General features: G+C 39.1%; 1 protein-coding gene across 13 annotated transcripts in view; it reads left to right on the top strand.

The window, feature by feature from the left end:
* The window catches only part of myo3b (myosin IIIB), a 494,517-nt gene that overhangs the window by 97,203 nt on the left and 373,561 nt on the right, over positions 1-23,753 (top strand). For all 13 annotated transcript variants that reach the window (XR_010963429.1, XR_010963430.1, XM_067987493.1 and 10 more), the window contains one exon: positions 10,021-10,166. Coding sequence is in view for 11 of the 13 variants with exons in the window: in XM_067987493.1 (XP_067843594.1) it covers positions 10,021-10,166 (146 nt within the window). In the remaining 2 variants the exon portion in view is untranslated. The remainder of the gene's footprint in view (positions 1-10,020; positions 10,167-23,753) is intronic.

Raw genomic sequence — 23,753 nt, 5'->3', positions numbered from 1 at the left:
GTTGTCCATCTTGTCTGCTCAGCAGAGCAGGTAAAGATCGGAACTTGCGGGAAGACAGAGGGAGATTGGCGGGTAAGTCCCACGGGCAATTTTAACTGCCTGGCCACCTGGTTTTTACCAGGTGGGCAGGCTTAAAATCGCTCCTTTCCTCTTTTGGTTGCCTGTTCTCATAATGATTGTCTAACAGTCATCTGCATTTAATTGCATCTGCCATCTATTGGCCCAGTCACCTAAAAGATTAAAATCCTTTTGAATCTGGTTGGTTGGCCCTATTTCTTGCCTACCTTCGATTTTAGCATCATTTGCAAACTTTGACATTTTGCTTATAGTACTCATGGCTAAATCATTAATATATCTTAAAAATGGCATGGAGTTTCAAGATTGACACCTGGAGAACCCATATATGGCTATCGTTTTTTTTTGTTTTTAAGACCATTTTCTAACCAATGTTATACATGAACTCCTATTTTGTCTTTTTACCTTAGCCATGCATTGTTAATGTGGATCCTTGTTAAAAGCTTTCTGAAAATCCAAGTATACAATGTCAATTGCACTATGAAGTGATTCTATAAACAATGTGCAGCACTAAACCATTCTTTTAATCTTTTATCATACAGCTTTAATTAGTAATCAGAAACCAGTTAATACACATAGCAATTGAATTTCTTGTAAAGGTGCCAACTGTTTTGTAAGACACAAAAAAGATAAGCAAAGAAAGTAACATTACTATACTGTTTGCCTATAGTCACTGCACTTCAAAATTAATTAATTGTGTGAAGTACATTAGCAACACAATAAATAGCCATCACAACTTGTGATCAATGTAGCATTTAACCTGGCATGCAGTGACATAGAACGTTAAAATCTTATTGCAAATAACACACAATCAGTAAGTCATTTTTTAGGTTAATTTGTAAAGTGGTCAAGCTTAAAAATTACTAGTTTTTGAACACAAAAATGTTATTTAACAAATATTCCAGAATTATAATAGAAAATTTACCTCAACAACAAAATTACATTCCCACCAACAACATGTACATTTATATTGCACTCCTCACGTAGACAAATATCTTGGAGGACCTTACAAGGGGGAAAGGTGGACACTAAGCAAGAAGTGAAAGAACTGGGGCATGGGAGCTCGAAAAGAGACAGATTTATAGGTGGCTTTAAGGGAAAGGAGGGAGGTAGAAAGAGAAAATGATTTTTCAAAGAGGATTCTCTAGGCAGGAAGTAGCCAAAAGATCAGCCTCCGATGGTGGAGCAGAGGGAGCGGGGAACAAGCAGTAACCCAGTTTCTGAGGAAAGGAGCATGCAGGCTGGAAAGTAGGACTGGAGATTTTCCAAATAGGGTGAATAAGGTCATGGAGAAATTTGAAGATGAAGAACAGGTTTTTAAATTCGATTTGCTGGGGCCCAAGGAGCTGGAGCTTTCAGAAGATGCATATGGTATTTTGTATAGACGAGGGGTCAAAATTTGCAAAGGAGGGGAGTGGGGGACATTGCAAGAAGAACATCTGATAAAATCAATCCTTTGATGATGATGTTGTGAATAAGAGTTTCAACGGCAGTGGGAATGAGGTACGGTGTAAGTAGACAGTGTTCCAGAGATAGATTAAATACTTTAGAATTGACACATGGTCAGGGACAGGAGGGTGTGACTGAGTGAGGCAGGTATGGGGATCCAGAAGGTAGTATCGCAGGCGCCTTAGTCCATGCGCTTGTCCAATAGATTTGAGGTTCTTGCAACCCTTGTGGACAAGTGCGGGGAGGACGAGCAAACTGACCATGGCACCGTGGTACAGGAAGCTGTTCAAGTGGGGGGAGTAAAAAGGAAGGTGGCTGTAGTAGGCGACAGTATAGTTAGGGGGATAGACACTGTTCTCTGCAGCCAGGAGCATGAGTCCCGAAGGCTATATTGCCTACCCGGTGCCAATGTTAAGGACATCTCCCCCGGGCTGGAGAAGAACTTGGAGTGGGAGGGGTAGGATCCAGTTGTCGTGGTCCATGTAGGTACCAATGACATAGGTAGGACTAAGAGAAAGGTTCTGCTGAGAGAGTTTGAGCAACTAGGGACTAAATTAAAAAGCAGAACAACAAAGGTGGTAATCTCTGGATTATTACCTTTGTGGGACAGACAACACCTGAACCATGCTGGGACCAGAGTTCTAGCGAATCGAATAACTTAGGGAGGTAGATAGGACTTTAAACTAAATAAGGGGGGGGGGGGGAGGGTCCCGGTGGAGAGAAATCTAGAATGCTAAAAAGAAAAGACACCGAAGCAGCGCAGGAAAGTGACTGGGGTGCGGATAACCAGATTGTGTCAGGAAGGGACAGAGCATACAAACAAAAGAGTGCACTAACAAATAAGATAAGAAAAAATGGTAATAAGACAAACAGGGCCATAGTACAAAGAAATGTTAAGATGTCTAAAAACATTAAAAAGACAAATCTAAAGGTACTGTATCTGAATGCACAAAGCATTCGTAATAAGGTAGACAAATTAACAGCGCAAATAGATGTAAATGGATATGATATAATTGCAATTGCAGAGACATGGCTGCAGGCTGACCAAGGCTCGGAGCTGAATATCCAATGGTATTTGATATTTAGGAAGGACAGGCAAAAAGGAAAAGGAGGTGGGGTGGCATTGTTAGTAAAGGATGAAATCAGAACAATAGTGAGAAAGGATATTGGCTCAGAAAATCTAGATGTAGAATCAGTCTGGGTGGAGTTAAGAAGCACCAAGGGGCAGAAAACACTGGTGGGAGTTGTTTATAGGCCTCCAAACAGTAGTGGTAATGTAGGGGATTGCATCAAACAGGAAATTAGAGATGCATGTAACAAGGGTATTACAGTAATCATGGGTGACTTTAATCTACATATAGACTGGCCAAACCAAATTAGCAATAATATTGTGGAGGATGAATTCCTGGAGTGTGTACAAGATGGTTTTTTAGACCAGTACATTGAGGAGCCAACCAGGGAACAGGCTATCCTAGATTGGGTATTGTGCAATGAGAAGGGGTTAATTAATAATCTTGTCGTGCAGGGTCCTCTAGGGAAGAGTGACCATAACATGATAGAATTCATTAAGATGGAAAGTGAAGTAGTCCAATCCGAAACTAGGGTCCTAAATCTAAACAAAGGAAACTACGAAGGTATGAGGAGTGAGTTGGCTGTAATAGATTGGAAAGCTTTGTTAAAAGGCAATGATGGTGGAGAAGCAATGGCTAACATTTAAGGAATGAATGCATGAATTGCAACAATTATACATTCCTTTCTGGCGCAAAAACACAAAAGGAAAAGGGGCCCAACCATGGCTAACAAAAGAAATTAAGGATAGTATTAGATCCAAAGAGGAGTCATATAAAGTTGCCAGAAAAAGTAGCAAGCTTGAGGATTGGGGGCAATTTAGAATTCAGCAAAAAAGGGCCATGAGATTGTTTAAGAGGGGAAAAATAGAGTATGAGAGTAAGCTTGCCAGGAACATAAAAACGGACTATAAAAGCTTCTACAAGTGTGTAAAAAGAAAAAGATTAGTGAAGGCAAATGTAGGTCCCTTACAGTCAGAAATGGGAAAATTTATAATGGGGAACAGGGAAATGGCAGAGCAATTATACAAATACTTTGGTTCTGTCTTCACGGAAGAGGACACAAATAACTTTCCAGAAATGCTCGGTAACCAAGGGACGAGTGAGAAGGAGGAATTAAAGGAAATTAGTATTGTTAAGAAAATAGTGCTGGAGAAATTAATGGGACTGAAAGCCAATAAATCCTCAGGGCCTGCTCATCTGCATCCCAGAGTACTAAAAGAGGTAGCCATGGAAATAGTGGATGCATTGGTTGTCATCTTCCAAAATTCTATAGATTATGGAACAGTTCCTCCAAATTGGAGGGTGGCAAATGTAACCCCACTATTTAAAAAAGGAGGGAGAGAAAAAACACGGAATTACAGACCGGTTAGCCTAAAATCAGTCGTAGGGAAAATGCTAGAGCCTATTATAAAGGATGTGATAACAGGACACGTAGAAAATATCAACAGGATTAGACAAAGTCAACATGGATTTATGAAAGGGAAATCATGTTTGACAAAACTACTGGAGTTTTTTGAGGACGTAACTGGTAGAATAGATAAGGGAGAACCAGTGGATGTGGTTTATTTGGATTTTCAGAAGGCCTTTGATAAATACCCACATAAAGGTTAGTGCGCAAAATTAAAGCACATGGGATTGGGGGTAATGTACTGGCATGGATTGAAAATTGGTTAACAGACAGGAAATAGAGATTAGGAATAAATGGGTCTTTTTCGGGGTGGCAGGTGGTGACTAGTGGGGTACCGCAGGGATAAGTGCTTGGGCCCCAGCTCTTCACAATATATATCAATGATTTGGATGAGGGAACCAAATGTAATATTTCCAAGTTTGCTGACGACACAAATCTAGGTGGGATCGTGAGTTGTGAGAAGGATGCAAAGAGGCTTCAAGGTGATTTAGACAAGTTGAGTGAGTGGGCAAATACATGGCAGATGCAGTATAATGTGGATAAATGTGAAGTTATCCACTTCGGAAGGAAAAACAGAAAGGCAGAGTGTTATTTAAATGGTGATAGATTGGGAAATGTTGATGTACAAAGGGACCTGGGTATCCTTGTACACCAGTCACTGAAAGCAAACATGCAGGTGCAGCAAGCAGTTAGGAAGGCAAATGGTATGTTGGCCTTCATTGCAAGAGGATTTGAGTATAGGAGCAAGGATGTCTTACTGCAGTTATACAGGACCTTGGTGAGACCACACCTGAAGTATTGTGTGTAGTTTTGGTCTCCTTACCTAAGAAAGGATATATTTGCCATAGAGGGAGTGCAGCGAAGGTTCACCAGACTGATGCCTGGGATGGCAGGACTGTCATATGAGGAGAGATTGGGCCGACTCGGCCTGTATTCACTCGAGTTTAGAAGAATGAGAGGGCATCTAGGAACTTGGAACATAGGAATGTAGGAACAGGAGAAGGCCATTCAGCCCCTCGAGCCTGCTCCGCCACTTGATAAGATCATGGCTGATTTGTGATCTAACTCCATATACCTGCGTTTGGCCCATATCCCTTAGTACCTTTGGTTGCCAAAAAGCTATCTATCTCAGATTTAAATTTAGCAATTGAGCTAGCATCAATTGCCATTTGCGGACGAGAGTTCCAAACTTCTAACACCCTTTGTGTGTAGAAATGTTTTCTAATCTCACTCCTGAAAGGTCTAGCTCTAATTTTTAGACTGTGTCCTCTACTCATAGAATCCCCAACCAGCGGAAATAGTTTCTCTCTATCCACCCTATCCGTTCCCCTTAATATCTTATAAACTTCGATCAGATCACCCCTTAATCTTCTAAACGCTAGAGAATACAACCCCAATTTGTGTAATCTCTCCTTGTAACTTAACCCTTGAAGTCCGGGTATCATTCTAGTAAACCTACGCTGCACTCCCTCCAAGGCCAATATGTCCTTCCGAAGGTGCGATGCCCAGAACTGCTCACAGTACTCCAGGTGCTGTCTAACCAGGGTTTTGTATAGATGCAGCGTAACTTCTGCCCCCTTGTATTCTAGTCCTCTCGATATAAAGGCCAGCATTCCATTAGCCTTGTTGATTATTTTCTGCACCTATTCATGACACTTCAATGATCTATGTACCTGTACCCCTAGGTCCCTTTGGACATCCACTGTTTTTAACTTTTTACCATTTAGAAAGTACCCTGTTCTATCCTTTTTTGATCCAAGTGGATGACCTCACATTTGTCTACATTGAATTCCATTTGCCACAGTTTTGCCCATTCACCTAATCATATGTCTCATTGAAACATATAAAATTCTGACAGGGCTCGACTGACTGGATGCAGAGAGGATGTTTCCCCTGGCTGGGGGTCAAGAACGAGGGGTCACAGTCTCAGGATACGGGGTAGGACATTTAGGACTGAGATGAGGAGAAATTTCTTCACTCAGAGGGTGGTTAACCTGTGGAATTCTCTACTACAGAACGCTGTGAAAGCCAAGTCACTGAATATATTTAAGAAGGAGCTGGATAGATTTAGCTTCTTCTTAAATATATTTAAAGGCATCAAGGGATATGGGGAGAGAGCGGGAATATGGTGTTAATATAGAAACATAGAAAATAGGAGCAGAAGTAGGCCATTCAGCCCTTTGAGCCTGCTGCGCCATTCAATGTGATCATGGCTGATCCTCTATCTCAATACCATATTCCCGCTCTCTTCCCCATATCCCTTGATGCCTTTTGTATTGAGAAAGAGGAGCAGCCATGATCATATTGAAAGGTGAAGCAGGCTCGAAGGGCTGAATGGCCTACTCCTGCTCCTATTTTCTATGTTTCTAGAAGAGGGCAGTTGTGCAGAAATGCCTGGGGTTTAAAGCTTGGCTTGTTTGAACAGAATGCTATATCTGTGCATCATTGGGTTCAGCCTGAGTGGCAGCCAGGAGGTTGGTACAGGTGCAGGTGACAGCTGAAAAAATTGGCGTCAGTCTTGTTAACATTGAGTTGTATACATTTTGGATCATCCAGGGCTTGAAATTGAGCAAGCAGTTGGATAGTATAGCATGCACCATTGAGTCATTGGTGGTGATAGCTGACCTCATGCTTCTGGATGATTGTTGCTGAGGGTAGCATGTAGATGATGAATAGGAGGAAACCAAGGATGGAACCCTGTGACACATCAGAGGTGACTATGTGACCAAAGGAGGAGAAAACATTGGAGATGTGATGACTGAGTTGGGACAGGTAGGATTGGAACCATGAAAATGTTCAATTTTGTTTATTTCCATACCCTAAATTAAATTATTTCTTCCTGCCTCTTGGTCAGCAATATCTAATTGCTTACTGATGTTTACCAAAGTTTTATCCTCTTTCCCTCCAAATCTATTTTAAATGATTCCCATCTTTTGACTGTATATTTTGCACCAACAGCTTTACGCAGTAACATACAATGAAACTCAGCTGTCCGAAACACAATCTGCGTTTTTCAGTAATTGGAACTTTTTAATCAAACCAATTTCTTGCAATTCTTTGCCACTATTTTGGGATTGATGGTCAGCTCAAGTTTAATGGCTGGAAGTCAGTTTAGTTTACGTCCTATTATCATCATTCGGTGCAAATTAATTCTGATCATTCAGGAATTTTTGGTTGTTAACTTGAGGACAACTTTGCTGTGAAATTTTAGCAGTAATTTCTGATTAACATAATAAACTTTAGTAAGCTATGTTGCCGGAGATGGAATGAAGGCAAATAAAGTCAGAGAACCCTTAAAAAAAAATGTCATTAAGGCTATAATATCAATCTATGTCTCTTACTTGAATCATGAATTAATAATCTTTGCACTTCATAAATGTTCTGGTAACTAAATGAATTCAGGTTAAAAAATGCATAGGTGAAAACCTGAATTTCAAAGTTCAAATTTGACAGTTACATTGGCTTTCAAGCTTATGTCTTCCTATCTGCTGGATATCTTGAGCACACCAGTTTGTGTTCTAAATCAGCTTGTAGTAATGAATGGGATAAACAGAGCCTAACTTAGTTAATAAGATTATGGCTTCACTTGGTTTGAGACATTTTGGATGCTGCATGGATTTTGAGTATCTATTTTATTATATTGTGGTCAAACTAAAAAAAACTTAGGACTTGAGGTGGAAGGAATGTATTTAGTTTTACAATCTTGCTACAGTTCACTGTCTTTTAGCCTATATGCACCAATGAGATTGAAGAATCCCAGCAGGCGAGCTAACTATAACCATTAGGGTCCTTCATAAAGTATTCAGTGAATAAAATCTGTGAAATAAATGATGAATGGTGGCTGTAGTATAATTGAATGGTCTGTTGCCACAAACGGTAATAACGAAATTTGAGTGGTGTATAAATTGTTAAGACCCCAAGATTATTTTATAACCTAAACCAAGATTTCCAGATTTATAGGATTCCTGTATTTCATAAGAATTTGAGCTCAGGGAATGATATGGGCAGTAAATGGCATATCAACTGATGTTTTCCTGTCACCATTTTCTCTCCAGCTTTTTATTTTGCCAGTTTTATCCACTTTTGTCTTCCTCTCAAAAGATTCTGACTTTTGCTGTGGTACCTTTCTACAGGTACCAAAGTGCTCCATTTTCATGTGTGAGCCTCAACAATGTTATTTGGCTGTTCGACTGTGGAGGGTATGGCAACTTCGCCCAATCTGACAAACAGATTCCAGCAAGGTTGCTGGATATTGATTAGGAGTGGAAACCCTGGTTGATTATTTTTCATTCTCCCATAATCAATAGCTGTGAGGTCAACCGTAGCTCTCCTACTGCTGCCCCAGCCGAGAGCACCTACTAGGTTTCAAATCAATGATCTTCTGGTCCGTATGGCTTAGTGCGTAGACCAAGTGGTGCCTTTACTCACTAGGCCATGGAGAGCTAGTTGTCTGATTTTTAAATAGCTGCCAGCTAGTTTCCATATCCAAAAATATAAGGCAATCACACTGGATTATCAAAATCTTGAATATTGCCTAAGTTAATGTCGTCATACCGATAACGTTGAAAAGCACTTAATTCAAGAACACATTTTTCCAATTTTTCTTTGTGGAGGACCACCTGCAAATATTGATTTAGATCTATGGTCTCTGTGATAATTTCTGAAAGACAGTAGAAAATATCACACAGACTTATCAAGGCACTGCGCTCTCAGTGAATACTATACCCAACCCCAGAAAGGCAGAATTCTGATAAACCTCTGACCCCTTCGGAATCCCTTCGCAAATCCCAGTTTGAAAACCTGTGTCCTAAAGGACATTATGATACTTGAGCAGTACTCATCGCTTCCGAAATGATAGACCAAAGGTTTTTTTTGTGTAACTCTGTAATCCTAATTTTTACACAGATGTAGATGTGTTGTAAGCATGTAGATGTGACTCAAGCATGTATAGTCACAGTACCATTTCCATTTGTAGTAAAAAGCTCCCAGTTTGTCCAGTGCTTGGTATTGGAAAAAAAATGACTTTGAAAGATTATGTTAAAGCTTCCAGAGAAGCAGAGAGGTGCTTGTAGTTTCAATTTTAAGCAAGCAAATTGAGTAATTAGTTGCATTTATTTTATCAATAGTGAGTATTGGCAAATTAGCAAATATATAGTGCTGTCCCTCCTGTTGCAACTATGTCTTCAGTAATGACAATTTTCCAATAAGCTATGTTTAGCTGGGAGCCTACACATGAAGCAGAGCAATAAAAGACAAAGCACTGTGCCGATACACATATCCATGAAAATGTTCATGTAGTAGGCTAACAGATTGTGGAGACAAAGTCCAAATCATTATGTGAGCACTCTGAAATTCTTATAGTTGATCTTGCACAGCGGAATAAATCATTGGTGTACCGAGAAGGTTGCATATGAAAAAGAAATGTGAGTTCCCCGTTTAACTAATAATTATACATATTCCAGAGGAAGATACTTGAATGATCCCATTCACCTCCTGTCAACAAAAGTTCCAAATTGGGAGGTGATCTCTGGTGAATTGATTGTAAAAATAGCTAAGTAGAATATATCCAGATTTGTTATTCAGTGAAATAAGTGCACAGAGTCTGGTTTATATGAATGTGAGTATATGCATGAAGTGCCTTAGAAATATCCTTAAGCATAAATAATGGGGAAGAATATGCTCTAGTTTCATTTTAGAAGATTTTTTATATATAATTAAGTAATGTTAGGGAAAAAATGTGAAATGGCTTATGGCTGGAGTTGTGCTATGTGTAAAGAGTTTGACATAATGAATACTAATCATCAGTTTTTCTCTTTTGTAAATGTGGTATTTGCCGGCATAATAATTAATGCTGTGCTCCTAGGTAATTTGCGATGACCTATGTCAGAGTTGTGATATAAATTTGATTTTGCTTCGTTCACATAATTGATAAAGCACAAAATGCTAGTATGTGTGAATGTAACCTACCAGTAGGATTACGAATAAACTTGTGAAGTTTAATATATTATTAATTGACAGGTCATTGCTTGTGAACAACAGTTTGACTACTCATACGATACCCGATGTGACGTATGGTCATTAGGTATTACAGCAATTGAGCTTGGTGATGGTGAGCCACCTTTGTCTGATCTGCATCCTGTGAAAGCACTCTTTAAGATTCCAAGGTATGTCACTAGATGGCTCTCTTGGCTTAGTTCTATTTCAGAATTACTGGCTATTACAATCCTATGCATAAAGTATGAAAATTTATAACAATTATGAAATCAGAAAAATGGTTTTCAATGTGAACAATTATATAATATGAAGATCTGGAAAATCTTTGCTGGAAAATATGCAAATAGTAAGAAGAAATTAAAAAATCTTTTCCCCATGTAGAGTCATTAACTATTTTTGTTAAATGAAGTATTGGCAATGAGTTGTATAGTAACTCTTCAGATACTAAATGTTGGGTTTGTCTGATACAACACACGCTTCCTATTTAGAGGATCTGAGTTTGAATTCTCATTGTGACTGTTGTGTTAACACGATCTTCCCAAGTGTGCAAGTTTCATAAGCTCTCAATCAATCCATTAAATAGAGCAGTTTGCAGTGGTGTTGTGGTACAATTCTGAGAGGAAGCAAAGCTTTATGATCAATCCTACTCCATAGATGCACAGCTTTTGATATCTGGCTAGATTGTCAGTCTGTGGTCCAGACTCTAGCTAGTCAGCCCCCTGTCCTTTGTCTGAAGAAAGAAACATAGTCCAGGTGGCAATGTTGACAATTTAATGGAAGGAAGAGGGGAGGAATTAATGAGCCAAAAAATTAATACAAAGACAGTTTACCAAAATGAAAGGAAAAGCTTAGTATGATGAAAGAATATTTAATCCATTAACTGGGTCTGAATGATGGGCAGGTTCATAGAATTTTGTATGCTGGTTTTGTACAGTTAAAACAGAATACCTGTAGGTGACAAAATTGACCAGCTTATGTTGAAAAATATTGGTCTAAATTTTGTGAGCACTGTCTAGTCAGTTTATTTTTTTAAGTATGTATATTCTATGCAGAATAAAATAGTTATTTTGTAAATAACAAAAATAAGAGTATATGTACGTCACTGAGAGAAAAGAATCTCTGCAAGAAATGACTAGACTTCTGTTGAATTTTTGGCAATGAAATTCTTCTTGTGTTTATTATCTTCTTTAAATGTAAACAGTGCCTTGTTTAAAGCTTGTTTTGTATTGCATCCATGTTGCCCACAGATATTCACACAGTCTCAGAATTGTAAATGAGAAAAAAAACAATCAAAATACTAATATCGATCTTAACATTTCACCCAGTTGTGTTAGATTTTATTAAAATGTGAAGTGCATTTTGTAAAATTCTCTGTTCAGAAATGTTGCAGACAAAATGGGAAATGCATGGTGGGGGTAAGGAATTAGCTGTGTTTATAGAATGAGTTATTTTCCAGAATTAGAAATGAGTTTATTTTTCTATCATTTATTTATTACTATTAATGCATGAATTTTCACTCTGCTTGTGATGTGATTGGCAATTGAACAACTAAGTGGCAACTAATTTTGCATCCTATTTTAATGGAATAGATGATTGATAAAGCATGAAAAACTGGCTGTCGAGGATTGTTTCTTGCCAGAGTCCAAATCATTGCATATCAGAAATAACTTGTTCTTCATTGCCTTTTTCCTCCTTGTAGCTATTTATTGCTGATGAGAATTTAAAAGCTGTAATAATACAAGCCTTGACCTTTTTATCTCCGCCATCATACAGTTATTATCACAGGTCCTTTTGGTTACAATTTACATTTCTGATTAGCTCCTATTCATATTTAGATTAGGTGGCAGCATCTCTGCATCACAATGTTATCTCGATCCACCGTACCCAGAACCTAGAAATGAACATGACATAGTGTGTGAAAATTGATATTCAGTAGTACTTTATCTTGTTTCTTCTACATTTGTGTAAAACAGGGCATGAGAATTGAAGTTAGAGAAGAGAATACAGATTTGCAATATTGACAAGTTCTGTCAAACAGATGAAATTCCAAATTACTACAAAGACCAGGTCCTATTTTGAAGCTGTTTCTAGAGCAAAAAGATGACAGGGTATCACGTGAAAGAAACCGACTTTAAATGTATGTGCTTCTGTATTTATTTCTGCAATACATTTTGCTCAAATTTTGTTTCAGCTAAATTGGAAGATTGTTGAGCTGATACAGATATTGAAAATGTTTTTATTTAATCCTTTTTTGAATCAAGATAATAATTGAAAAAAATTACAAACACAAACTGGATACCCATCTTGAGCCAGACATTAATGTTTTGTTTCTCCATGTGGCACAATGTCTCCCTTATTAAAATGGATTCTTGGACGCTACTCATAAATCTCCTGAATAGGGACCTCCAATACCTGCAGATGGAGATAAATCATACTGAGAAAACACTGAACCATGAAATGATTCTGTTAACATGTCATCTGTCTGGAATATATTTTCAGATCTCCAACAGAAGGGGCTGAATTATGAAAGGATGGTGGTCTGGCATAGTTGGTGATTTGGGATTTAATACCTTGAACCTTTCCCCATCTGTTTACAATGCTTGATTTTCTTCTTTTGATATAAGAGATGGCAGCTAAGAAAGGCTGATGGCAATATGTTGAAACATATTCTGAAGTGAAATTCTTTAAAGCTTTTACTTGTATAAGTGAGATAACATTATTAGATAGAAAGACTGCTAGTGTTTGAAGTACACTTCACTCTAGAAATATGCTCAGTTATAAAATTGTATATTAATATCATAGTAAAGTCATGCCTCATAAAAAAATATTCCATACTATGCATGAGAAGCTGCGTTTTTACGACGTGGTATTTAACTGACATCTGTGAAACTCTATTAGCATAATAGTTAGAATGATGCATTGTTTACTAAAATTTTCTGGACCAGCAGATGTAGTCAAAATATTGATCCATTTCTGATTATCTTAGCCTAGAAATTATAGTTTGTGATATTATTGCATTGTCTGATGGTCCTTTGTTTGCTATTTTAATCCATTTATTTTAAATGGGTTAAAGCTGCCGTTAAAATTGCAGACAAAGGAAGATCACACGAATGCAAGCATTGTTATGCTAATTTTGCAGTCATTTCTAGACTATCATGTTAGTTGTGAGATATACAGTGTAAGAAAAACAGGGACACAATTTTGCTTCATGTGTAATTTTGATTTGTAAAATCACTTACGTGGTTACATTTTCACTGGTTTCCAATTGAACATAAATAGTACTAATATTTATTGCTTTGTAAATAGGCTTTTGCTTATTTACAAAGTAATAAATATTAGCATTTTTGTTGAACAAAGCAGTATAAAAAAAATTGGACCAGTGGATGTCTGACAAGCTTGTATTATTTGTCTTCTGCAGCCAATCACAAAGGTAGCAGTCTTAATCCATTCACTGACTTGCCAAGTTACCTGCCATTAGTGCAAATGACATAGGAAGCAATTTACGCTGTTATTTTAATGGTATTCAAACATATACAATCTGGATGGTATTAATTATATTTTGCTGAAATCTATGTATTTATTGGCTTATGTCAGGGAAGGGGTTGAGGTTGATATAGTTAATGTATTTGTTTGTGAAGATCTTTGAATCTAAGATTCTTATCAATTTTGCTTATCAAGTCAGAAAAAATATTTTTTCATAGTCTGGCTCTATGGTAAAATGTTAAGAATATATAAAATGTATTTCACACAAACAATTTAAGTATGTTTGATTTTAATGCCTTTCAAACTCTATCTTTCATTAAAGCCTTACATAACTCACCATTAAGCTGCCCATGCACGTGCCTATGTGTCACTGGGCTCAATTTTCCCGGGAAAATGCGGGTGCATTGGGGGCGGGGGTCTCCGAAAATCGCGGAAATCCTGTTCGGGTTCGGAGCCCGGCTCCAACCCTCCGACTTCAGAGTTCCCCACGGACGCACCTGTGTGCCCGCGGGCGTCCCGAATCCGGCCGGCGGGATGATAGTTAAAGAGCCAGATGTACCTCATTGAGATATTTAAGGCACTTTACCTGTGACAGATTACGTACTTAGAATGATTTTTAACTTACCTGGGTGGTTTTCCCAAGGCTTTTAGGGCCGGATCAGTCAAAAGGCAACTAAATAAATTACATAAAAAACCATTGCAAGAAGTTAAAACACAAAATCAATCTACCTTTCCACCCTGCTCCGATGTCCAATGTCTCCCTTCTCACCAACCCCCCCCCCCCCCGCCCATGATCTTCCCCTCTTCCCCGCCCCCCCCTCCCCATTTTCCATTGGAGTGCTGGTTGACTTCTCGCTCTCTCTCCTTCTCCTCCTCTTCCCCCCCCCCCCCCCCCCCTCCCCACCTCCTCCTTGAGTTGCAGCTCCTGATGGCAGCCAGCCTGTCAATCAGGAGCTGGCTGCTGGGCGCGAAACCCGGCGAGCACGTTAATCACCATCAATTACGATGCAATCGTATCGGAAACGGTAAGGTTTGTTTATTCGGGTTTGCCACGCGCACCTTCACCGCTCCCCCCACTTCGCTCCCAACCCGCCACCATTTCAAAATTGAGCCTACTGTGTCTGTTGTACTATCTAATCTTGCATTTTAAACAAAAGAATTTACCTAAAAGCTCTGTACAGGAAGTACAGAAATCTGGTATTTAAGCAAATTTTAGTCCTATAATTTTTTCAAAATCTCATGTGAAATATTACTGTGGTCCACTGTCAACAGTTGTTATGTTATTACAATAGACTGAGATAATGTGAATGCACTTGTGTTGATCTGAATGAGTAAAATACGTGGTTCGTTTTTTGGCAACTGATTAGACATTGACAGAAGGTTGTGTTTGATGTCATTAGAAGGATGTAAGTAGAGAGCCACAGTCATATGGAATTAGAAAGAAGGTGAGACGCAAGACCTGAGAATGAAAATGTAAATTGGCACTGCAGAGAGAGAGTCTTCACTGTTTGGCATGTTTTCAACATATTTGTTCTTATTTATCATTATGTGGATCAATACAGTTGCAGTTATTTAAAATTCATTGACTTTGGAAGTTGCAATTCAGAGCAGTGACAGATCTGACTTTTTACTGGTTATATTCACACTGCTGTCTATATAATCTAGGTAATGACTTTGACTTAAAATAGGATGCTTCTAATACATTTGAAGGGTTCAGTCAGTAGGGAAAGATCGATGCCATTGTCTGAGTATAAATTAGTTTGACTGAAAAGACTGCATGGCTGCAGCTGGAACTTACTATTATATAGGTGTGATGCTTCCTAATTCATATTAACACTTTAGGTATAGACAGTGTAAAGCAATGGTGTATAACATTGCACCAGGTGTTGTCAATTATTTGTCATAAACAGTACAACATATCCCTCTTTTTGAAAATCTAGTTGATCTCCTGTGGCATTGCGCACAGCGAATCAAAGCCACATGCAGTATTCAGCTCCAATAGGGATAAAGAGTACAGGGATAATTGGGCCCAGGTGGACTGAAAAGTGCTGTATAAACCAATAAACTGGTTTATTCTACATACAATACAATGTAGAATGTAGTTTTCACAGTGAGATTACTTTCATTTCAGGAAAACTAACAAAGATGAAACCTTACTGGCTTCCCAGGCATAGGTTCACTTTCAAGCTAGTTACCCCATTGGCTAAGTGGCCTTGGATTCTGTTGGATCCTGCTTTGATTCACCTGCCCATCGTGTGTGCACGTACATGTACTGCTCCATAAAAACAGCCCCTGACAGCACTGCACCACTTAGAGGGAACCATTTTGTCACAGTGGTGTGAAGTGTTTAAGATTTTATAAAACAATCTCCCGTGGCTCACAACAACAACAACAACAACAACAACAACAACTCGCATTTATATAGCGCTTTTAACATAATAAAATGTTCCAAGGTGCTTCATAGGAGAGTTATCAAACAAAATTGACACCAAGCCACATAAGGACAACTTGGTCAAAGAAGTAGGTTTTAAGGAAAGTCTTAAAGGAGGTATAGAGGGGGAAAGGCTGAGGGAGGGATATTCCAGAGCTCATAAGGACCTAGGCAGCTTAAGGCACGGCCACCAATGGTGGTGCGATTAAAATTGGGGATGTGCAAGAGGCAAGAATTGGAGGAGTGCAGAGATCTCGGAGGGTTGTAGGGCTGGAGGAAGTTATAGAGATAGGGAGGGGCGAGGCCATGGAGGGATTTGAAAACAAGGGTGAGAATTTTAAAATCGAGGCGTTCCCAGACCGGGAGCCAATGTAAGTCAATGAGTGCAGGGGTGATAGGTGAACAGCACTTAGTGCAAGTTAGGATACGGGCAGCAGAGTTTTGGATGAGCTCAAGTTTACTGAAGGTGGAAGATGGGAGGCTGGCCAGGAGAGCATTGGAATAGTCAAGTCTAGAGGTAACAAAGGCGTTGATGAGAGTTTCAGCAGTAGATGAGCTGAGGCAGGGGCGGAGACGAGTGATGTTATGGAAGTGGATGTCGGCAGTCTTGGTGATGGAGCGGATATGTGGTCGGAAGCTCACCTCAGGGTCAAATAGGGCGCCAGTGTTATGAACGGTCTAGTTCAGCCTCAGACAGTGGCCAGGAAGAGGGATGGAATCGGTGGCTAGGGAACAGAGTTTGTGGTGGAGACCGAAGACAATGGTTTCAGTCTTCCCAATATTTACTTGGAGGAATCCTTTGCTCATCCAGTTCTGGATGTCGGACAAGCAGTGTGACAAATCAGAGACAGTGGAGGGGTCGAGGGAGGTGGTGGTGAAGTAGAGCTGGGTGTCATCAGTGTAATGTGGAACCTGATGTCATGTTTTTGGATGATGTTGCCGAGGGGCACCATGTCAATGAGAAATAGGAGGGGGCCAAGGATAGATCCATGGGGGATTCCAGAGCTAACTGTGCGGAAGTGGGAAGAGAAGCTATTGCAGGTGATTCCCTGGCTACGAATTGGATAGATAAGAATGGAACCAGGCGAGGGCAGTCCCACCCAGCTGGATGATGGAGGAGAGGCGTTGGAGGAGGATGTTGTGGGCAACCATATCAAAGGCTGCAGACAGGTCGAGAAGAATGAGGAGGGGTAGTTTACCATGGTCACAGTCACATAGGATGTCACTTGTGACTTTGATAAGGGCTGTTTCAGTATTATTTACTGATTAACATTTCAAATTACAATGACAATATGCCCTGTTTCATCTCTGCTGACTTAATGTTGAGATAACCAGCTGAGTTTAATATTACAGATGTGTTATGGGCCAGATTTTGATGAAAAAATAATGGCGTCTGAACGACGCAAATCGTCCAGTAATTTGTAGCGAATCCATAGAACCATAGAAAAGATACAGCACAGAAGGGGGCCATTCAGCACATTGTGTCCGCGCCGGCTCGAAGAACAACCAGGTGCCCATTCTAATCCCACCTTCCAGCACCCGGTCGTAGTCCTGCAGCTTACAGCACTTTAGATGCAGGTCCAGGTGCTTATTAAAAGAGTTGAGGGTTCCTGCCTCTACCACCAATTCGGGCAGCAAATTCCATACACCCACCACCCTCTGGGTAAAAATGTTTTTCCTCATTTCCCCTCTAATCCTTCCACCAATCAGCTTTAAATCTATGTCCTCTAGTTCTTGAACTCTCCGCTAGGGGTAACTGTCTACTCTATCTGGGCCCCTCATAATTTTGTACACCTCAATCAAGTCATCCCTCAGCCTCCTCTGCTCCAAGGAAAACAACCCCAGCCTATCCAATCTCTCCTCCATAGCTGCAATTTTCAAGCCCTGGCAACATTCTTGTAAATCTTCTCTGTACTCTCTCCAGAGCAATTACATCCAACCTGTAATGTGGTGACCAGAACTGTGCACAATACTCCAGCTGTGGCCCTACCAGCATTTTATACAGTTCCATCATTATATCCCTGCTTTTGTATTCTATACTTCGGCTAATAACGGAGAGCATTCCGTATACCTTCTTCACAACCTTATCTACCTGTACTGCCACCTTCAGGGACCTGTGCACATGCACCCCAAGGTCTCTCACTTCCTCTACCCCTCTCAATATATTCCCGTTTACTGCGTATTCCCTTTTACTGTTTGCCCTTCCTAAGTGCATTACCTCACACTTCTCCGGGTTGAACTCCATTTGCCACTTTTCCGCCCACTCCGCCAACCCATTGATATCTTCTTGGAGTCTACAGCCATCCTCTTCACTATCAACTACATGGCCAATTTTTGTGTCGTCTGCAAATTTGCCAATCATGCCCCCTACATTCAAGTCCAAATCATTAATATATACCACAAACAGCAAGGGACCCAACACTGAGCCCTGTGGCATGCCACTGGAAACCGATTTCCATTCGCAAAGACATCCATCGACTTTTACCCTTTGTTTCCTGTTACTGAGCCAATTTTGGATCACCACAAGTTGCTGGCTGATTTGTGCTGCTCCGCTGTTAACATCACGAAAATGGCATCTTGCACTAACCTCCCTGTGATTTTCATGAAGTTGCTGCATTTGCCCATTAAACTCACCACAGAAAGTTAAGTCTAGTAATTAACAGCGTAAGAACCCTTTTGAAGATGTGTTAATTCTTAATTGCCAATCAACCTCTCTTGCCCAGAAAGTAAACAGTTATAAGTGTGGAGTCTCATTCGTTCAGGTTGTGAATTGTTTTAGGAGATTTTAAAAATGTCAAATTTTAAATTAAAAAAAATGTTTTTCTTCGTTTTCCGTTGTCTCTTTTTTTCTCTCTCTTTCAATCTGACCTTTCTTTCCTTCTCATTATTTCTCTTTCTGTACCTGATTTGACATTGAATTCACCCACTCTAATTCACCCTCCTTCTCAGTCCTTCCTGTATATTTCTCAATCCTTTAATCTCATTGATTAAGGACATTCATTGTTTGTCCTAATATTCACCAAGGTCCCAGAAGTCCTGATGCCCTCGCTGTGGCATTATCAGCTCGCACTTCCAACAACTTTGTGGGCAAAAAATTTTAAAACCTAAATGTGCACGAGCAAGTCTAACTGGGCACGCTGCAAGATACCCCGCTCCAGCAAAATCTGACCCTATATATTTTTAAAAATCCAGTAAAGATAATATTGGAAAAGACAAAAAGTTGAATGGACATACTGAGGCCTATATAAATACAAGTTTCTTTGCTCTTAAGGGTGTCAAATCAAAATAAGAAATCCAGGCAACTTTTTTTTATGATGTGGAGATGCCGGTGATGGACTGGGGTTGACAATTGTAAACAATTTTACAACACCAAGTTATAGTCCAGCAATTTTATTTTAAATTCACAAGCTTTCGGAGGCTACCTCCTTCCTCAGGTGAACGATGCGGAATCGTTCACCTGAGGAAGGAGGTAGCCTCCGAATTCCGCATCGTTCACCTGAGGAAGGAGGTAGCCTCCGAAAGCTTGTGAATTTAAAATAAAATTGCTGGACTATAACTTGGTGTTGTAAAATTGTTTACAACTTTTTTTTAGTAAGAGGATGACAGAATTGTGGAATGGATTACCACACAAAGGTAGTAGAACAGAACGCCATGGCAGGTTTTAAAAAAGAACTGCATTAATTCCTGTTAGTAAATGGGAAAGGGAATATTAGTTCTAGAATCACAATGACAAACCTGATGGTCTTCCCCTGCCCAAAACATCACAATATTACTTTGTATGATCTTGCACTTACATGGGTTGCAGATGCTTAGACTTTTTTTGAACCTTGTTCTCCAGATATTCTTATTTAAAGGACTCCACTAAGAAGCCCAACATATCCTCCACTTTAGCTGCAAAACAACATTGTGTTCTGATTCTTACCCTACATTTAGTCTGAAAGGAGCAGTATCTTGAAAGATATGGATCACGATCAGTCTGAAAACACACCCAATTGGATGTAAAAGAAATGTTGAGAAGCAGACAAGAACCAATAGGCTTCATCACACAGTGCATTTATTAAAATGAGGAATGTATAGAGCTCAGTAGTAGAACCAAGTTTTTGCAATCTTTGGAGGTCAATTGTTTTCTAACAGGGTACCTGGGATTCAAAGGTAAAAACTTTGCATGTATAGTTGTAACATTTACCACTACACTTACCTTCCCTTTCAGACCATAAAAAAGTATGAAATAAGAAAAATCCACACAATTCATTAAGCCTGCTTGTTGCACAGATGGACTGCAGTGGTTCAAAAAGGTGGCTCACCACCACCTTCTCGAGGGGAATTAGGGATGGGCAATAAATGCTGGCCTTTCCAGTGACGCCCACATCCCATGAACGAATTTTAAAAAAAGATCGTGCTCAATTTACATTATCATGGATTCAGCACCACTTCCTTCATCTTCTAAGGAAAAAACTGCATGATTTTTACTTGACCTCCAAGTCCAATCATGCAAAACTCCAGTATATCTATTCACCCCATGTCAATATTGTATGTGCATTTCTGCACTATTCAACTCTGACCATTGTTTCCCACATATAACATTTTCTTGGTTCTAAGGAGCTGCTGTGTTCCATGGTATATTTGATCTGCTCTGTCCATATGTAAGAGAGAAAGAGAGTGAAAAATGCATTTTTGCTCCTCATGTCCTCAAGATGCCCAAAAGCGCTTAAAGCCAGTGAAATAGTCATTTATTTAGTAGGCAAACACAACAGCCAATTTCCCCCGTGGCCCAGATTATGTGGGGCTTGAACCTAGGACCCTCTGACTCAATGACAAGAATGCTACCAACTGATGCTATAAAGGACATTTCAACAATTCCACCATCCCAGCAGGAAGTTTTTCTTGGAGAATGCAATTGAGAAATAGGGCTATACTTTAGCCACAATCCTCTGGCTTGTGTTCCCTTCGAATGCTGTGCGCTGCTGGGAGCACAGGATCACTGAAATTACCCTTGTATGTATTCATATTACCTTCAATCCCGTTTTGAAACAACATATTAAGTTTTTCTTGAAGGAATAAGACACAGCAGTAACTGCTGTTTCTGGGAGTCTACACTACAAATCCAACTTGTGAGAGGGATTTTTCAAAACTCTTCATTTGCTTGAGGTTTGATAACTTTGTAGTTATATCTTTTGAGTTCTGCACTGCCACTTTATTCCATGCTTTTGTCTGCTTTCCTGTTTAAAAAAAAATAATTCATACAAAAAGATAAATCACTAAATTACATTTATGACATCAGCCTATACGCTTACTGTTCAAGTTTGAGTTATGTAGTCCTGTGTTACTCAGTGATTTTTATATGCAAATCACAGGGATTTTGCCACTTGATAGATACTAAATGGTATGAATGATATATTTCAGTCATTATTTAGTGTTAATACTGGAAGAGCAAAAGCTTAATGTAATATTTAACCTTTGCAACAAAATGATTGGTAAATTAGAAATCTCACCAACAGAACATTTGGGTTTGCATGCACAGAGCTCTGCTTTTCCTACGCTCAGATTGACAGACAGTGTAAACACAGCTACTTTTATCGCTGCTGAAAATGGAATCAATACTGTGCCCTAGCACATTATAAAAGAAGCATCACAATCATTAAAACCTGGTGTGTCCAGTTAAAGTGTTCAGCAATCTGGTTTTATCTCCACACTTAATTCACAACACTTACAAAATGGTGTGATTTTGAAAATCTATATGCAGATATGTCATCTGATTCAGCACTGGAATTTCCTGTCTTTAAGCCATCAAACTGTCAGATGGTAATGTTCAATGAACCAGTTGCTAATGTAGTGACATTTTGTTATGACAAATAAGATTTCATTATAAAAGCATTGGACTGTATCAGGGATCTCCTTAAGCAAATTAGATGCAGTGGCCCAGTGTTTCCTGTTTAAAATTGCATGTCTCCATGTCATTTTAAATTCTTACAGGGTCTTCATAGATGAGTGTGCTAATACCTGCAAGATTTCTGCAGGGTTTAAATGTCTTTACACATGTTGTGCAGTGTAAAGGCAACACACCATCAGAAAAAAAGAAACTCCATTTTCCCATGATATGGTACATCTTTCCTAAGGAAAGCACTGCTGATATTGAGATATAGGTTGTAATTCAGCATAACTCCATGTCACCAGTTTAAGATAGTTTGATTTCAATGTTTTAGCAGCTGTCTATTCTGATCTGAAATATTTTGTAGTTTATTGTGCAGAAATTAAGCAAAAATTTCCCAACATAGTAATAAAGCTTAAATTTCTGCACAAAGTAGTGCAAAAGCAACCTGTTTGCACTACATAATCTGCTGATTTAGAAGTAATTCCAAGGGAAGAGAAGAAAAAGATTCACTTAGAACATTCCAAATTATTTTGGTGGGCTGCTACATTTGGTAAGTGTAAAGCCCAACTGCCTATCAGGAAAAATATATATATTCCTGTGCAAAGCTACTTTTTAAAATGAACTTTAACATGAGTATTTTAGAAACAAAATGAATTACTTCCTATGAAGCTAACTTGATTACTTTATTCTTTTGCTAAATTTTACTTGATTGTTCTGCATCAAATGTGTGACCATCTAAATTGTTAAAGGAACATAAATTGATCAAAGTAACTGTGAGTAATTCTTTATTTAAAAAATAATAATGGATATTATCAATTGAGTGATTACAAAGCAGTAATCTCAAGCTGTTCAAATGACATCATAAATTACAAGTGTGAAGCTCAAGTAGTTTCTAACTATCGTGAATAATAACATGAGATTATGTTTTGAAATTATGTGATTATTTTCCTAATAGTTGATCTCCCATGGTGTTGCATGCGATATCAGAGAATATGGATACTTTCTAACTTGTCTCTGATGTCTGTATCTCTTGTCTCTCCTCTTCTGCTCTTGTCTCTCCTTCTCTTCTCTGTTGCTTCTCTCCCTGTTTCTCTTCCCTTAACTGTTTTTGCTTCACTTTCTGTCCTCTCCTGCTTCTCTGTCTGTCTCCCCCTCTCTCTTGTCTTAGAAATTAGAGGGGGTAATTTTCAACTTCACCACCTAAGCAGATTGCTCACCCATTATAGAACTTGTCTACTTTTCATTTCGTTGAAATCAATGGGATGAAAATCGGACAAGTTCTATAATGGGCAGGTGATCCATTCTGCCAGGTTACTGCCCAGATGGTGAAATTGAAAATTACCCTCACTGGTTATGTGATTGCCATTGACTTTTTCTAACTGTTGGGTGGAAATAATTAGTTGGATTCAAAATTTAGCTGGTGTTTCTTGTTGAAAATTGAAGTAGCATTAAATCAAGAAAGTACTCTCTCATCTCCTCTTTTTCTCTCTAACCCCAGGCTTTCTCACACCCTCTTTTATCTCTCTCCCTTAGTAGAATACACCTTTTAAAGTTTAGAGAACACAAAACAAAAGTTGAAATAGGCATGTAATCAGAACACTTTTTAACTCATTCTCACACATTTAGCCTCTTTTTTAAAAAAAACACACACTCATTAAAGTTTTGAAATTTGACCTCATGTTTTTCGAAATTATTTGAAGAAAAGCTATGGGCAGAAAGTGCTAGGAGGTTAAGAAAAATGTCTCCTCAGTATAGTTGACTGAACACTACTGATGCATCTGAAGTAATTAGGTACATTGCACATGCTCTGACTGCACAATCCAAATTCAGCTCACAGTCACAGCTTTAGACAAAAACATCAAGCCCAAACCAAAGCTTTCCGGAGATGCTGAGGCCTTCAAATAGAAACATTAATGAAGGCATAAAAAGATACAAAAGACAATTCAGTGGACCAATTTAATCATACTATTG

This window comes from Heptranchias perlo, chromosome 7, assembly GCF_035084215.1.
Source record: "Heptranchias perlo isolate sHepPer1 chromosome 7, sHepPer1.hap1, whole genome shotgun sequence".
In the NCBI taxonomy this organism is placed as follows: Eukaryota; Metazoa; Chordata; class Chondrichthyes; order Hexanchiformes; family Hexanchidae; genus Heptranchias; species Heptranchias perlo.
Note: the sequence above shows the minus strand (reverse complement) of the source record. Positions and strands in the feature narration are given on the sequence as shown.